This window comes from Bos javanicus, chromosome 20, assembly GCF_032452875.1.
Source record: "Bos javanicus breed banteng chromosome 20, ARS-OSU_banteng_1.0, whole genome shotgun sequence".
Taxonomy (NCBI): domain Eukaryota; kingdom Metazoa; phylum Chordata; class Mammalia; order Artiodactyla; family Bovidae; genus Bos; species Bos javanicus.
The window spans coordinates 51,261,110-51,279,163 of NC_083887.1; the positions used below are offsets into that span (position 1 = coordinate 51,261,110).

General features: G+C 36.8%; 1 protein-coding gene across 8 annotated transcripts in view; it reads left to right on the forward strand.

Moving 5' to 3' along the window:
• The window catches only part of CDH12 (cadherin 12), a 1,193,543-nt gene that overhangs the window by 1,117,867 nt on the left and 57,622 nt on the right, over positions 1-18,054 (forward strand). For all 8 annotated transcript variants that reach the window (XM_061393824.1, XM_061393826.1, XM_061393825.1 and 5 more), the window contains one exon: positions 7,051-7,238. In XM_061393824.1, coding sequence (XP_061249808.1) covers positions 7,051-7,238 — 188 coding nt within the window. The remainder of the gene's footprint in view (positions 1-7,050; positions 7,239-18,054) is intronic.

Here is an 18,054-nt window from a genome sequence, read left to right on the forward strand (position 1 = left end):
TGTGTCTGTGTGCGTATGTGTGCATGCTCAGTCTCTCAGTCACGTCTGACTCTTTGCAATCCTATGGACTGTAGCCCTCCAGGCTCCTCTGTCCATGGGCTTCTCCAGGCAAGAATACTGGAGTGGGTTGCCATTCCCTCCTCCAGAGGATCTTCCCGACCCAGGGATTGAACCCACGTCTCTTGTCTCCTGTATTGGCAGGTGGATTCTTTACCGCTGTGCTGCCTGGGAGGCCCCATTCTCCTTATCTCTGAGTCTGTTTTTGTTTTGTCAGTTTTTAAAAATATTAAAAAAAAAATCCTTATGATGTTGTGTTGGTTTCTGCCATACAACAATGCAGGTCAAGTTTTGTTTCTCAAATATCAAATGTAAGTGAGATCATATGATATTTGTCCTTTTCTGTATTTTTGTATTTTACTTAGCGTAATGCCCTCTAAATCCATCCACATTGCAACAAATGGCAAGATTTCATTCTTTTTTATGACTGATTTTGTACTATAGCTTGAAATTAGGGAGCACGCTACTTCTAGCTTTACTCTTTTTTCTCAAGATTTCTTTGGCTATTAATGGTTTTTGGGGTTTCATACAAATTTTAAGATTTTTTTTCCAGTTCTGTGAAACATATTATTTGTATTTTTTTAGGATTGCATTAAATCTTTAGATTGTAGTTTTATCAATGTCTTTTATTTTTCAGAGTAGAGGTTTTCACCTCCTTGGTTATATTTATTTATAGGTATTTTATTCTTTATGGAACTGAACAGGGAATTGTTTCCTTAATTTTTCTTCCATATTTCATTACTAGTGTATTGAAATGCAACATATTTCTGCAAATTAATTTGGGATCCTACATCTTCACTGAATTCATTTGTTAGTTCTAATAGTTAAACATAGCATTCATATTGATAAATATGTAAGTATATATTAGTATTGACACTGTGAATCATTTCTTGTCACCTGTTTTATATCTTACTCTGTGTTGGACAGGTAGAGCCATTAAGATGTTTCATATGCGTCAAATGTAGGATGCCCAGAAAATGATGGCAGTGTAATTACATAGTACATCAAAAGCCATCCAAGTTTGGCACAGTTGAAGATTTACTTCAGCTTTGAATTAATCTGAATGACCCTAGCTTTATTGCTGTTGAGTTTCTAGAAGCGATAAAATGTCAAGTCATTGAAAATAAAATGACAGAGTGTAAGCAATCTGACAAGACTAAGGCACAGTTTTTTTGACTTGTTCCGTATTCTGCAGGCTTTATTACCAACTGTGATGTTCTACTGAGAAATGCTTGTCTTAATGAATGCATCTTCCACCTTACTAATATGTATACCTCTTATGTAAACAACAGAAAATTCAGTGCTCTGTATGTGTTTGTTTTATGTACACTAAAACCTCATTGTACAAAAATGATATAAATGGGAAACCACTGTTTTACTTCTATTATATATTAATTTGGGTAGGGCATGTTAATGGAATGTTATTGAGTAGATCTTTTGTGGACAGGGATAGTATTTCATTTTAATCACAGATTTTCCAATGCCATTAGATAATTATGAGTTTTGCAGGCTTACTGTATGCTGACAGTTTTTTTTTTAAAGCTGCTACTTAACATATATTGATAGCATAATACAAATAATAGCTATCTTCACATTTATTGTTATTAGCTTCATAAAACGTTCTTTTATAAAACGTAGAACTCGTATCTCAGCATATTGTCTTGAAAAGGAGAACTTTTTCATCTATGCTCTGTATTATCTGATGTCCTTTAGATAACCTTCCTGAGTTTCAACTTTTTTTCTAACATTGAATGGTCTCAATTCTGGCTAAATATTTTGCCCTCACGAATCATAATCCCTAAGTGATGATTCCAGACTAGATTATTTTCCTTGATTTTTTGATTCTATTATTTTTATTTTTAAATATTCAAATGAGAAGCAAACCTAAACACCTAACATGTAACTTATTTGCTTTCCTTAAATAGATAAGATAGAGTAAGAAATATTCCAAGATTATAAGTTAGACACATATTTTCCTAAAGATTTCATTCAATACTCCCTTTGCTCCAATGATGCATCACTATCACCGCCATGTACAGCTGTTCATGTTTTTAATTTGAAATCCACTACACTTGGCAACCCACTCCAGTATTCTTGACTGGAGAATCCCATGGATGGAGGAGTTTGGTGGGCTACAGTCCACGGGTCGCAAAGAGTCGGACACGACTTAGCGACTTCACTTTCACTTACACTTGACTACCACCTGCCAATGCAGGAGACACAGGAGACGCGGGTTCCATCTTTGGGTCAGGAAAATCCCCCAGAAAAGGAAATGGCAACCCACTCCAGTATTCTTGCCTGGGAAATCCCCCGGACAGAGGAACCTGGTGGGCTACAGTCCCTGGGGTTGCAAACAGAGAGACAAGAAGGATTGACTGAGCACACAAAGTCTTGTTTCTTAACTAAACACCCTGTTAAAGCAGCATTTATTTTTCAACCTATACCTCCAACACTCTCTTTGGAAAACCTCAAGAACTTTCTAACACTTATTGATGTACCATGAGAGTAGACCATGACAGATAACACCATAGATTCAAGGTTTTTGGTATTTCTTCTATTCAATATCACAAGCGCACAGTGAGATGCAAAGAATGCAGACACGTTTCTGATAAACCATAGGCATTAAGAAAAAAAGAATAAAAGGAATAATATCTCACATGTGCTTTGCCTTTTCATTTTTATTTGGAGTTTGTGGCTGAGAAGTTTAGTACAACTTTAATAACTGTGTCACATGCTTTCTTGCTGCGTTAAACAGGAATTCAGGCATCTGTATGCTTGCTTACATCTCAGGAGAGCTTCAATAGGGTCAGAGTTTAATATGGTTATTGTGAGACACTTATGCTCCAAAGAAACTAGGTTGAAAAAACTGCATCATGTTCTGATTATATAATCATGGCTATTTGAACTCATACAAATTTCCCTTGATATCTGTCTTTACCTTTTCTGTAGGTGAACATTATATAAAATGTTACCTATGATTTTATTCTTTTTCTTTGTTCTCGTTACCTCAAATTCAAACTCTACTTTAAGACCACAAACATTGAGCAACTCTAAAGGCTAACCTCTCTATTAAGAGTTTAAGGAATGAAACCTAATGAATCATAATTATAGTCTGTGAAAAATTGCTGGTTTGATAGACAAATATGAGTTTTTCAACCCAAATTATATTATAATGTCTACCTCAGTTCAGTTCAGTTCAGTCATTCAGTCGTGTCCAACTCTTTGCGACGCCATGAATCGCAGCAAGCCAGGCCTCCCTGTCCATCACCAACTCCCGGAGTTCACTGAGACTCACATACATCGAGTTAGTGATGCCATCCAGCCATCTCATCCTCTGTCGTCCCCTTCTGCTCCTGCCCCCAATCCCTCCCAGCATCAGAGCCTTTTCCAATGAGTCAACTCTTCACATGAGGTGGCCAAAGTACTGGAGTTTCAGCTTTAGCATCATTCCTTCCAAAGAAATCCCAGGGCAGATCTCCTTCAGAAGGAACTGGTTGGATCTCCTAGCAGTCCAAAGGACTCTCAAGAGTCTTCTCCAACACCACAGTTCAAAAGCATCAATTCTTTGGTGCTCAGCTTTCTTCACAGTCCAACTCTCACATCCATACATGACCACAGGAAAAACCATAGCCTTGATTAGACGGACCTTTGTTGGCAAAGTAATGTCTCTGCTTTTGAATATGCTATCTAGGTTGGTCATAATGCTCCATTATTGCCACTTGAAGTGTTCTTATATGGTCTATGTCTATTTATTTATTTATATAACCTTTTCTCTTTTAGAGAGGTTTCTCATATCTCTTTTGAAGGCCGCTCTATTGTTAGTGCGTGCATGCTCATGTGTGTGCTAAGTGGTTTCACTCATGTCTGATTCTTTGAGACCCCATGGACTGTAGCCCCCAGCCTCCTCTGTCCATGGGATTCTCCAGGCAAGAACACTGGAGTGGGTTGCCGTTTCCTTCTCCAGGGGATCTTCCCAGCCCAGGGATTGAACCCACGTCTCTTATGTCTCCTTCTTTGTCAGGCAGGTTCTTTATCACTAGCACCACCTGGAAAGCCTGTGTGCTCAGTCGTGTTCAATTCTTTGTGACCCCATGGCGTATAGCCCACCAAGCTTCTCTGTCTAGAAGATTTCTCAGGCAAGAATGCTTTTTCATTTTCTCCTCCAGGGCATCTTCCCGACCCAAGGATAGAACCCATGTCTCCTGTGCCTCCTGCATTGGCAGGCAGATTCTTTACAACTAAGCCACTTTTGACGCTTTTGAATTGTGGTGCTGGAGAAGACTCTTGAAAGTCCCCTGAGCTGCAAGGAGATCAAACCAGTCAATCTTAAAGGAAATCAACCCTGAATGTTCATTGGAAGGACTTCAGCTGATACTCCAATACTTTGGCCCCCTGATACAAAGAGATGACTCACTGGAGAAGGCCCTCATGCTGGGAAAGATTGAAGGCCAAAGGAGAGGGGGCTGGCAGAGGATCAGATGGTTGGATAAAGTCACTGACTCAATGGACATAAATTTGAGCAAACTCAGTGAGATAGTGAAGGACAAGGAAGCCTGGTATGCTGCAGTCCATGGAGTCACAAAGAATCAGCTACAACTTAGCAACTAAATAATTACAACAACATACAGTCAGTTAACTATTAAATTAACTGATTAAACAAGAATTTTATACCACTGTATATTTTCTATTACATGCAAATGAAAGATTTAGGTGAATATTTAACTCTCTTGAGACTAAATATATGTCCCATTGAGGCAATGTCCATTAAATGGATATAAATAAGGCTAATATCGGAGAAGGCAATGGCACCCCACTCCAGTACTCTTGCCTGGAAAATCCCATGGATGGAGGAGCCTGGTAGACTGCAGTCCATGAAGTCTCTCAGAGTCGGACACGACTGAGCAACTTCATTTTCACTTTTCACTTTCATGCATTGGAGAAGGAAATGGCAAACCACTCCAGTGTTCTTGCCTGGAGAATCCCAGGGACGGGGGAGCCTGGTAGGAGGCCGTCTATGGGGTCGCACAGAGTTGGACATGACTGAAATGACTTAGCAGCAAGGCTAATATAAATAAGGGCAAATGGTATAAATCTTTTTGGGGGAGTGGTAGAAAGGGAGATGGCAAAATTTAAGAGCTACTAGGGCTAATTCATTTATAAAATTTTGAAGCTGATTGTGAAAGAACAATAAAACCCATACAAACAGTTGGGAGTAAAGAATAAATTATTTGGCAGAATCTCCCTAATGTGATTTATTATATTTTCTTATATCTCTTAAAGGAAATGATTGTAATAATGTAATATAGCATGTTGAATGAACCTCACTATCCAAAAACATATTTACTTCCTAATTTAATTGCTATAAATGTAACTAGAAGTGCAAATCAAATTAATTTTCCTGGTTGCTTTACTTATAGGAAATTACAATCCAAAATCAACTAATAGAAGTTTTAATCAAAGTCATTATATATTGAAACTTTGTATTTTTGTGTTTAGTTTTGATTTTCCTCCTGTTTTCTTTCTTTCCTTATTTTGACTTAAACAGACTACTGTTTAATCAATTCATATTTTTATTGGTGAGATATCAATAAAATCCCAGGGATGGGGGAGCCTGGTGGGCTGCCGTCTATGGGGTCGCACAAGAGTCGGATACGACTGAAGCGACAGCATAGCAAGCATAGCATCAATACAATAGCCTACATCTTTTTCTTCATCTCATGCCTTATAAAATTTTTCAAATTCTTGTAAACAACGTATGTTTTAATTTTGTGGGATATTATAATTTTTTGATTCTGTTGTAATTTTTGTAGAGCTTTTTCTTTAGGCTTGACTCAGTATCAAATTTATAGTAATGTTGGTGCTCCCCCTGGTGGCACAAAGCAAGCATTTTACTTTTTTCTTTAAAGATAAAATATCATGTATACCTGTGGCGGATTCATTTTGATATTTGGCAAAACTAATACAATTATGTAAAGTTTAAAAATAAAATAAAATTGGAGGGAATTAAAAAAAAAAAAAATATTGAGAGAGAGAAAATTATGTCCTGATTTTAAAAGTGTGTAAAAATACCTAGAAGGAAATGCAGGAAAAATTGATTAAGTAAAAGTTTAATATTAGACTATAGCACAATATACATAAATCCATTATAGATTAAATATATGTACATATATTTAATACATATATACTCATATACTTATTTCAAGGTCATTTTTAGTTTAGTGAGTATACTCATTGAGTAAATATTTCATTTTATTATATTTATATTATATATTTTATAAATATAGGATACATAAATATTAGGATAATATAAATATTAAGATAAATATTTTATTTTTTAATAAACATCAGGATACAAAACCTTGTTTTTCTAAGTATCTAAATATTTTTCTTCTATTTTCTGTGTGCTCATCTATCTATTCATCTATCATCTCTCTATACATCTTTTTAATCTATGTCTTATATCCTGGATTCTTTTACATTGGGCTTCCCTGGTGGCTCAGAGGTTAAAGCGTCTGCCTGGAATGCAGGAGACCTGGGTTTGATCCCTGGGTCAGGAAGATCCCCTGGAGAAGGAAATGGCAACCCACTCCAGTCCTCTTGCCTGGAGAATCCCATGGAGGCATGTTTCTAATCTATGTCTTATGTCCTGGATTCTTTCACATTAGTACCAATTTATTTCATGGATATCTTCACCTTCACATTTGATACTAGGTGCAAGTATTAGATGGTGTTAGTATGTAAAATACTTGTTCATAGTAATTTCAACACTTTCTGTTTTTAATGATTGAAATTCTACAACAAAATCCTTTGAAATGAAAAGTGAAAATACTACTCCTAATTATAACCTTTAACTGGAGAACAAACTGCCTTTTGGTTTTGCACTATTATGTCTTACAGTTGGTTTATTTTCTGTAGACTGTATTTTCAAGCCAAGTAATCTTATATATTTGACTAACTTCACTGTAAACAAAAAATATAAATATATCTCATCAGGCATTTTCCATCTGAAAGTTCCCGAATCTTCTCCTGTTGGCTCAGCTATTGGAAGAATAAGAGCAGTGGATCCTGATTTTGGACCAAATGCAGAAATTGAATACAATATTGTTCCAGGAGATGGGGGAAATTTGTTTGACATCGTCACAGATGAGGACACGCAAGAAGGAGTTATCAAATTGAAAAAGGTACGTGGACATGTTTTTGAATAGTAGATTACCCAATAAAAATTAAACAACACAAAGGAAATGAGAGACATCTTAATTTCCTTTCAATTAGGAATATTTTAAATTAAAAAAATATCTGGGTAACTAGGAAAGATTCATTCCCAACTTTTATTTTGTGATTCAACAGATATATATTTTATGTTGGACTTCCCAAGTGGTGCTAGGGGTAAAGAATGTGCCTGCCAATGCACCAGATATAAGAGATGCTGGTTCGATCCCTGGAAGATCCCCTGGAGGAGGGCATGGAAACCCACTCCAGTATTCTTGCCTGGAGAACATGATGGACAGAGGAGGGCAACAATAGGGTCGCAAAGAGTCAGACACTACTGAAGGAACTTAGCACTCACACACACATGCATATTTTATGTTGAAACAACTAGGCCTATTAATTCGCTTAAGTCATTAAAAAATTCTTACCAGAGTTTAATTTTGTTTTAATTTGTTATTGTTATCAGCTTAGATGAAAAGGTTAATTTAAAAATAAGATAATAGAAGTAAACACTAAGTATACCAGGTTTGGCCTCGCCCTATTTACTACTTTTAAGAGAATATCAATATCTAACATACACTTGTTCATAAGCCTAGACCTCAGGGTGGATGAATTCTGACATGGGCAAGCTCTGCTACAGGTGAATGGAAGAAATGAGAAAGGATAAAGCTGGGCTTGAGGGTGCTATGATGTGGTAAGTAAACAGAAAAATTAACCAGGAGGGAGAAGACAAGAAGGTATAATATGATGGGAAGCCCTCTAGTTAACTTGATTTGTATAGAAGAAGAGTAAAATTCAAAATATTAGAAATATGTCATTATCTCAGGATATGTAGTTTGTCTTTTGTCAGGGAGGGGCATTAAGAAATATGTAAATGTGAGAAAGAGAAAAAATGTTTTGACTCCCTTTATCCATTTCACTGGGGTCTTCCCAGGTGGCTCAGTGGTGAAGAATCTGCCTACCAATGCAAGAAATGTAGGAGATATGGGTTCAATCCCTGGGTTGGGAAGATCCCCTGGAAGAAGAAATGGCAACCCCCTCCAGTATTCTTGTCTGGGAAATCCCATGAACAGAGGTGCCTGGCAGCCTACTGTCCATGGGATTGCAAAGAGTCGGATACGACTGGGCACACGAGCCACACCCCACACCACCCATTTCACCCACTACCCAACCTCTACTTCTGGCAACACCAATCAGTTCTCTGTATCTTATGAGCTTGTTTGTTTGTTTTCGATTTCATAGATAAATGAAATTATATGATATTTGTCTTTCTTTGACTTATTTCACTTAAATTAACATAATGCCCTCAAAGTTCTTCCATGTTGTCATAAAGAGTAACATTTTATTCTGTATCTCTGTAACTGCAGATTTCATATCCAATAATTCAATCAACTGCCAAAGTATTTGGGGGACAAGTTCCATATAAAATTGTGAAAGACAAAACTTGAAGTTGCTGCATACAGGCAACTATTTACATAGCATTTACTTATATTAGATATTATAAGTGATATAAAAATATTTACAGTGTACAGAAAATATGCAAAGGTTATATGCAAATACTATCATTTTATATAAGGGATCTGAGCATCCTTGGATTTTGGTATCTCCAAGGGGTCTTGGAGTCAATGCCCTGTGGATACCAAGGGAAGGCTGTATATACCATGTTTTCTTTATCCGTTCACTTCTCAGTGGGCATTTGAGATGCTTCCATATTTTTGTTATTGTCAATAATGATGTCTGTTTTTGTTTAGTCACTAAATCATGTCTGACTCTTTTGTAACCCCATGGACTGCAACTCTCCAGGCTCCTCTGTCCAAGGGATTTCCCAGGCAAGAATGCTGAAGTGGGGTGTCTATTTTCTTCTCCATGGGATCTTCCCAACCCAGGAATTGAACCCACTCCTTCTGCACTGGCAGGCAGGTTCTTTACCATTGAGCCACCGGGGAAGGCCTAAGCAAGCTCCAGGAGATAGTGGAGGACAGAGGAGCCTGCTGCTGCTGCTGCTAAGTCTCTTCAGTCCTGTCCGACTCTGTGCAACCCCATAGACGGCAGTCCACCAGTCCATGGGGTCGTAAAGTGTTGGGCGTGACTTAGCAACTAAATAACAGTAACAAAATAATGCTGCAGTGAAAATGAGTTTGCATATGTCTTTTTAAGTTAGTGCCCGACTCTTTGTGACCCCATGGATCATAGTCCACCAGGCTCCTCCATCCATGGAATTTTCCAGGCAAGAGTACTGGAGTGGCTTGCCATTTCCTTCTCCAGGGGATCTTCCCAATCCAGGGATTGAACCCAGGTCTCCCGCATTGCAGGCAGACGCTTTACCATCTGAGCACCAGGGAAGCCCACTTTGTGAGCAACCTACATACTGGTTTCCATAATGGCTACACCAATTTATATTTGCACCAATAGTGTACAAAGACTCTTTTTTCCTCATATTCTCTCCAACACTATTTTTTTTGTCTTTTTGATAATAACCAATCTAGTATATATGAGGTGGTATCTCATTATGCTGTTAACATTTCCCTGGTGATTAGTGATGTTAAGCATCTTTTCTAGTTTGGCCTATAGTTCTTTAAATAGATTTTTTTTTAGGGAAAGCTTTATTAAAAGACTATTTATGGATATATACATAGAGTTCTCAGAAAATTGTATCTTCAACTTATTCAGTCCCAGGAAAAGTAGATGTACAATAATAAATATGTATGTAAATATCAACAGCAGTGTTTAGGTTCCATAATGACCTTAAAATTACTTTTGGAAACTTTTCTCTCAATAGCTCAGTATAGAATTGCAATGAAAATTTTTGATATGAAATCAAATTCATATAGAAATTATATTCTTGAGTATATTACATGCATATGAAAAGTCTAAAAATACATATTCTCCATTTGAATATATCTGTTTTTAAATATCATCTGGTTTTTGTTTTTGGAGTGGTTTTCTTTTTTATCTCACTAAAGAATAAATTAAAATGCTTAAAATGCTCTAAAACACACATTCTTGTTATAATTGCATTTCCAAAATCTTTATCCAGTTTCCTTTTACTATTTTTCCCTCTCTCCTCTTTCTCCATGCATGGAAGGTATAAGTGGATTAAAAATGATGGTCAAGTTTACATGAGCTTCTCAGAATGAAAAAGGCATTTTTATTTTTTAAACCTCAACTTGGGTTCAGTTTATGAGCACTGTGACAATGCCATTTCACTGTGTCATTCTGAATTCAGAATAACATTATGCAACTTTATATATCTCTCCAAGGCACAAGACACTGCTTTTTTTTTTTTTTTAAAGAAACTATTCTTATTTTATACTTATGTCCTATTGCACTAAGGAAAGTATTAATAAATAAAACGTGCCCTATATATGGCTAAGTATTATAACAATAGAAACAATAACAAAGTCAGGATAATATAACTTAAATTTTTTTGGGGTCACATCTAATAATTAGGCCATGGGTTGCATTTAAAATGAGAGAAAAAGTCATTTTAAATTCAGCCACTTCATTCTTAGAAGAAAAGCTAAATTAAATATATGTTTTTAGTCCACAGTTTTTATATCTTACTGGATAAGTGAGAATGTGCATGCTAAGTTGCTTCAGTTGTGTATGACTCTGTGTGACCCTATGAACCATAGCATGCCTGTCCAAGGGATTCTCCAGGCAAAAATTCTGGAGAGGGCTGCCATGCCCTCCTCTAGGGGATCTTTCCTATCCAGGGATAGAACTCAAGTCTCTTATGCCTCCTGTACTGGCAGCTGGGTTCTTTACCACTAGCACCACCTGAGAAGCCCGTAAGTGAGAATAAATATATATTTACTGGATATAAATATAAATGTAAAGTTAACATGAGTTATAAATACTCAAGAACTGAAACTACATATTTATGTACATGCACACTGTGGTTTTCTTGTTACTGTTTAAGAGATTTAGGCAGTTAAATACTGAGATGAATACTTATATTGTGCAAAAGAGCAATTTTAATAATTTGACTAATTTCTAAAACAGCTCTGTACTATTTTTACATAAGTAATGATAGCATCTATTTAAAATAAAGAATGGTAAAGTAATTTCCTATTTATTTTAAAATAAGTAAAACTTCTTTGGAACTAAAAAATAAATCCTTACTATTTTGCAATTACATAATAATAATATTTCATTTCAAATAACCGTAAATGTGATCACAGTAAATCCACAGGAGAATTATTTAGTTTTTCCTTAAAAACGTAAGAGATAAAGTATTTTATTCTTTCTCAGAGTTTTAAATAAATAGGCTAAACTCTCTACTGATTCCACTGGACGTTTTACTTATGCCCTGTTGTCACTAAACTCCTTTTTGCTGGCTTCAGTGGCAAGGGAGTGAATTGACATCAAATGATTTGGTAGCACAGCACCACCACGTGGTTGATTTTGGAAAAACTCTTAGAAAAACAGAAAAAAAGAACAATTAGGAATACTAGATTGGGCTTCCCGGGTGGCACAGCGGTAAAGAATCCGCCTACAAAGCAGAAGACACAGGAAAACCGGGTTTTATCCCTGGGTAGAAAGAAATGGCAACCCACTCCAGTATTCTTGCTTGGAAAATTCCATGGACAGAGGAGTCTGGCAGGCTACATACAGTTCATGGGGTCACAGACAGTCCAACACGACTGGGCGGGCACTCAACTGTTGTACATAGCCAAGCATACACCTCGATTTATTGTTTTTTGCCAAACATGAAAATTTCAGAGAAAAATACAAGGTGTTCTTTGTTTCTGTAAATATATTATTTTTGTATTTGTTATTTTCTGTTTTTTTTTAAATTTTTTTGACAGTTATTCTAATTTTTAATTTTATTTTATTTTTAAACTTTACATAATTGTATTAGTTTTGTCAAATATCAAAATGAATCCACCACAGGTATACACATGCTCCCCATCCTGAACCCTCCTCCTTCCTCCCTCCCCATACTCTCCCCCTGGGTCGTCCAGTGCACCAGCTCCAAGCATCCAGTATCGTGCATTGAACCTGGACTGGTATCTCGTTTCGTACATGATATTTTACATGTTTCAATGCCATTCTCCCAAATCTTCCCACCCTCTCCCTCTCCCGCAGAGTCTATAAGACTGTTCTATACATCAGTGTCTCTTTTGCTGTCTCGTACACAGGGTTATTGTTACCATCTTTCTAAATTCCATATATATGCGTTAGTATACTGTATTGGTGTTTTTCCTTCTGGCTTACTTCACTCTGTATAATAGGCTCCAGTTTCATCCACCTCATTAGAACTGATTCAAATGTATTCTTTTTAATGGCTGAGTAATACTCCATTGTGTATATGTACCACTGCTTTCTTATCCATTCATCTGCTGATGGACATCTAGGTTGCTTCCATGCCCTGGCTATTATAAACAGTGCTGCGATGAACATTGGGGTACACGTGTCTCTTTCCCTTCTGGTTTCCTCAGTGTGTATGCCCAGCAGTGGGATTGCTGTATCATAAGGCAGTTCTATTTCCAGTTTTTTAAGGAATCTCCACACTGTTCTCCATAGTGGCTGTACTAGTTTGCATTCCCACCAACAGTGTAAGAGGGTTCCCTTTTCTCCACACCCTCTCCAGCATTTATTACTTGTAGACTTTTGGATTGCAGCCATTCTGACTGGTGTGAAATGGTACCTCATAGTGGTTTTGATTTGCATTTCTCTGATAATGAGTGATGTTGAGCATCTTTTCATGTGTTTGTTAGCCATCCATATGTCTTCTTTGGAGATATGTCTATTCAGTTCTTTGGCCCATTTTTTGATTGGGTCATTTATTTTTCTGGAGTTGAGCTGTAGGAGTTGCTTGTATATTTTTGAGATTAGTTGTTTGTCAGTTGCTTCATTTGCTATTATTTTCTCCCATTCTGAAGGCTGTCTTTTCACCTTGCTAATAGTTTCCTTTGATGTGCAGAAGCTTTTAAGGTTAATTAGGTCCCATTTGTTTATTTTTGCTTTTATTTCCAATATTCTGGGAGGTGGGTCATAGAGGATCCTGCTATGATGTATGTCAGAGAGTGTTTTGCCTATGTTCTCCTCTAGGAGTTTTATAGTTTCTGGTCTTATGTTTAGATCTTTAATCCATTTTGAGTTTATTTTTGTGTATGGTGTTAGAAAGTATTCTAGTTTCATTCTTTTACAAGCAGTTGACCAGATTTCCCAGCACCACTTGTTAAAGAGATTGTCTTTAATCCATTGTATATTCTTGCCTCCTTTGTCAAAGATAAGGTGTCCATATGTGCGTGGATTTATCTCTGGGCTTTCTATTTTGTCCCATTGATCTATATTTCTGTCTTTGTGCCAGTACCATACTGTCTTGATAACTGTGGCTTTGTAGTAGAGCCTGAAGTCCGGTAGGTTGATTCCTCCAGTTCCATTCTTCTTTCTCAAGATCTCTTTGGCTATTCGAGGTTTTTTGTATTTCCATACAAATTGTGAAATTATTTGTTCTAGCTCTGTGAAGAATACTGTTGGTAGCTTGATAGGGATTGCATTGAATCTATAAAGTGCTTTGGGTAGTATACTCATTTTCACTGTATTAATTCTTCCAATCCATGAACATGGTATATTTCTCCATCTATTAGTGTCCTCTTTGATTTCTTTCACCAGTGTTTTATAGTTTTCTATATATAGGTCTTTAGTTTCTTTAGGTAGATATATTCCTAAGTATTTTATTCTTTCTGTTGCAATGGTGAATGGAATTGTTTCCTTAATTTCTCTTTCTGTTTTCTCATTATTAGTGTATAGGAATGCAAGGGATTTCTGTGTGTTGATTTTATATCCTGCAACTTTACTATAGTCATTGATTAGTTCTAGTAATTTTCTGGTGGAGTCTTTAGGGTTTTCTGTTTTTAAGAATCTCACCTAACTTTCCTGATAGCTCAGTTGGTAAAGAATCTGCCTGCAATGCAGGATACCCCAGTTCAATTCCTGTGTTGGTAAGATCCCCTGGAGAAGGGATAGGCTACCCACTCCAGTATTCTGGCCTGGAGAATTCCATGGGCAGTATAGACCATGGGGTCACAAAGAGTCCGAAGCAAATCAGCGACTTTTACTTTCACTTTCTTTCACCTAACTTGCCCAGTCTCAACTCTTAACCCTCCCCCAAGTTAACATAACCAATGAAGACTGTTTTCTGCCTTGTAAACATTTCTAACGTCTGTGTGTGATAGTCTTCTCACGCTCAAAGTGTCTAAAGATGAATTCCTTTACTTCTCCCAACAGTAGCGTGCCTGCTCCCATTTTCTCTTTCCTGGATAACACCCTACTTCCTCTCCAGTTCCTTAAAGCAGAAATCTAGGCTTATTTTTATGCCACTTCTATTACCCTGAATTCCCCTTACCGAATAGCATGGGACGCCCACCCACTGATCCCCTCCCAAACCTGAATTAAAATTTCCTCCTCATGGGTTGACTTACAACCATCCTTGCTTCTTTCTTCTATTACAAAGGCTATTCTCTGAGCCATAAACCTAATGTTCATCCATTTCCTTTGTGAGTGAATTTCACTCTTGCCCTTCGTGTGTTTCTGGGTTCCATCACGATAAAGAACAGATAGCATGTTTTCTATTACCATCCCCTGCATACACACACACATATATGCACACATTCACTCACTACATGCCAACCACACCAAACTCATTGCAATTTCTACTGAAGCTGCTGTGCTATTTTTCCATCTACATAGAAGGTAGCACCCTTCCTGAGCATTTCTGTTCATTTTTTCCTGTTTTTTAACGTGGATCTCACCCATGTCTCTCACCAAAGACTTCCTTGTGTCCCCCAGGCAAAACTGATACCACCTTACTCTTTTCCCCAAAAGTTACCATTTCTGGCCAAGCACATATGAGACTTTATGATGGCTCAAATTTTAAATGCATCTGATCTTTCTACTATAGTTTAATCCCCTAAAGACATTTTGCCATTACTATATCTGTGTCACCATGATAAAGGAAATGCTTGAAATATGTAGGGTTTTTAAATTTCTGTTTAAAAAAATGTCTCATGTTGGTTTATTGCTTTAATTTCAGATGCAATATTGTTCTTAATCCTCACATACCATGCAGAGTTCAACATATTTTTAAGATATTTAGAAATATATTGTTTCACTGATTATGCAAATAGGAAATATGAAACTCATTGGAGAAAAGTAACTTCAAGACTACACAAGTTGCAGTCAATTTATAGTATATGCTTTAAAGCACATAGTTTTAACTATTGTGAAGAACAATATAAGTTGGAAGTAGAATGTGACAGTGGTCATACAAGAAGTGAAAAATATAATTGTCCCTCCAGATGGTCATGATTTATACTGCATATGCCTATAAAATGCATATTTTGCTTAGACATTTATAACAGTTGATGAAATCTTCTCTTTCTTAGGGAAAATATCACCATAAGCCCTCAGATAAAACACTAGATGTTCTTCTAATTCTCTTTTGTATTATATTTTTTCTTAGTGAATTTGTTCCAAAAATTATTGTCACTGAAATATAGGCTTAGATATGATGCTATGACTCTTAATACATTATCAAAAATTTGCAGTCCTGCACAAAATCCTTGATAACTTGCCCATAGCAAAATGAAATTCATTTCTAATGACTAGTACTGTAACAATGTTTATAGAGATACATTGTATTAAGTGTATATTCCTTCAGTTTAATATTTTTTTGACAGACACTTTTTGTCCTGTAATTTTACTGTTCTTTCAGAGTTGTTCTTTTTTTTTTTAATTTTAGAACTGAAATATTGTTTAAATTTATTAAAATGAAAATCTGTTTTAAAAATGGCCAGATTTCATTGTTTTTCCCTCTTACTAAAGGAACATTCTCATCTGAAAATGTGACCACTTTTAAAAGTCAAACAAAATAACGTTTGGCTATTTTTTTGTGTGAAACACTGCGTTGAATTTCTTCCTCAGTGTAGATGATACCAGGCCCTCCCATAGCTCTCTCTCATGTATACACACACACATACTCTTCCTCATATAATCCCTGATACACTATACACATGTCTTTCAAATTTTGGATTTTTCCATAGCACTTATGGTCACTTTGGATGCTACAGTTTGCTTATTTATCTTACTGTTGTCCATCAAATCCCAGAAGAGAGTGAACTCCATGGGGGATTTTTGTCCATTTCCAACATCTATCATGATATCTAGCACATTGTAGGATGTGTGTGTGCATGTGCTCAGTCGCTTCAGTCATGTCCAACTGTGTGACCCATGGACTGGAGACTCACAGGCTTCTCTGTCCATGGGATTCTCCAGGGAAGAATACTGGAGTGGGTTGCCATGTGCTTCTCCAGGGGACTTTCCAGATCCAGGGACTGAACCAACACCTCCTGCATCTCCTGCATTGCAGGCAGATTCTTTACCACTGAGCCACAAGGGAAGCCCACACAGTTGGATATTCAAGCAATATGTGTGGAAAAGAGGAATAAAATATACAGTAATACTGCCCTTAATTTCCTCTCTAAGGTTATGATTTCCTCATACCTGGTTCTTCGCATCCCTCTTCCAACATTACATCCTCAGACAAGTGCACCCTATCTGCTCTATGTAATGTCTCCCCAGCTGTTTTTCTGTCCCATTAGAACTGTTTTCCTCATAAATCTTACCACTAACTGAAAAGAATTATTTATTTATTATTTGTTCTGTCTACCCCTCTTCTATAAAAAAAAAAAAATAAAAGGATTTAATTTAACTCACGAACCAAGAGATCCTCAGTTCCTACAGTAATAAAATCTAATCAAATATTTGATTCAAATTATGTAGATTTAAATTAATTTGAATAAATCAATTAAAGAAGTAGGTACAGACATCACCTATGGATGATTTAATATGTAACTTGAGTACTGGTAGAGTTTTAGAGTGATTTCTTGTAGAATAAGAAAGTGCTAGGAACAAATAAATGAATTGATTGCTGTAATTATCAAAACTATTTAATTAATCAGGGAACTTGACTTTCCCTAAAAAATGATGCTTGATCTGAAAGTCAGAGAGTTCAGACTGGTATTATAATGGCTTCCCAAGTGGCTCTAGTGGTAAAGAACCTGCCTGCAGATGCAGGAGACATAAGAGACGTGGGTTTGATCCCTGGGTCAGGAAGACCTACTGGAGGAGGGCATAGCAACCCACTCGAGTATTCTTGCCTGGAGGATCCACATGGATAGAGGAGTTGGTGGGGTATGGCCCATAGGGTTGCAAAGAGTCTGACATGACTGAAGTGACTTAGCACATACATACACACACATTGGTGTCATAAACCTATTTTACAAGAGCTTGTTCCTAGTGTCTTTTTAACCTTGTTCAGTCTAGTATAAATCTGTTTTCTAGTTGCCTGCTTGAAAAGCATCTTCTTTTTCAGATACGTAACAGCCTTCAGTTATTTGAGTTCACTGAGAATTTTCTTTCCATTAACCATTAAGATCTATAATATGATTAAAAGAAAAGAATTGTTTCTAAAGGATGCATTTTGTTCAGAGGGAGGACTCTACTATTATGGTGAAAGATATATGTGTTCATCATAAAAACTGAAGCTATATCAGTTCAGTTCAGTTGCTCAGTCATGTCCGACTCTTTGTGACCCCATGGGCTGCAGCATGCCGGGCCTCCCCGTCCATCATCAACTCCCCGGGTTTACTCAAACTCATGTCCATTGAGTCGGTCATGCCATCCAACCATTTCATCCTCTGTCATCCCCTTCTCCTCTTGCCTTCAATCTTTCCCAGCATCAGGGTCTTTTCAAATTGAGTCAGTTCTTTGCATCAG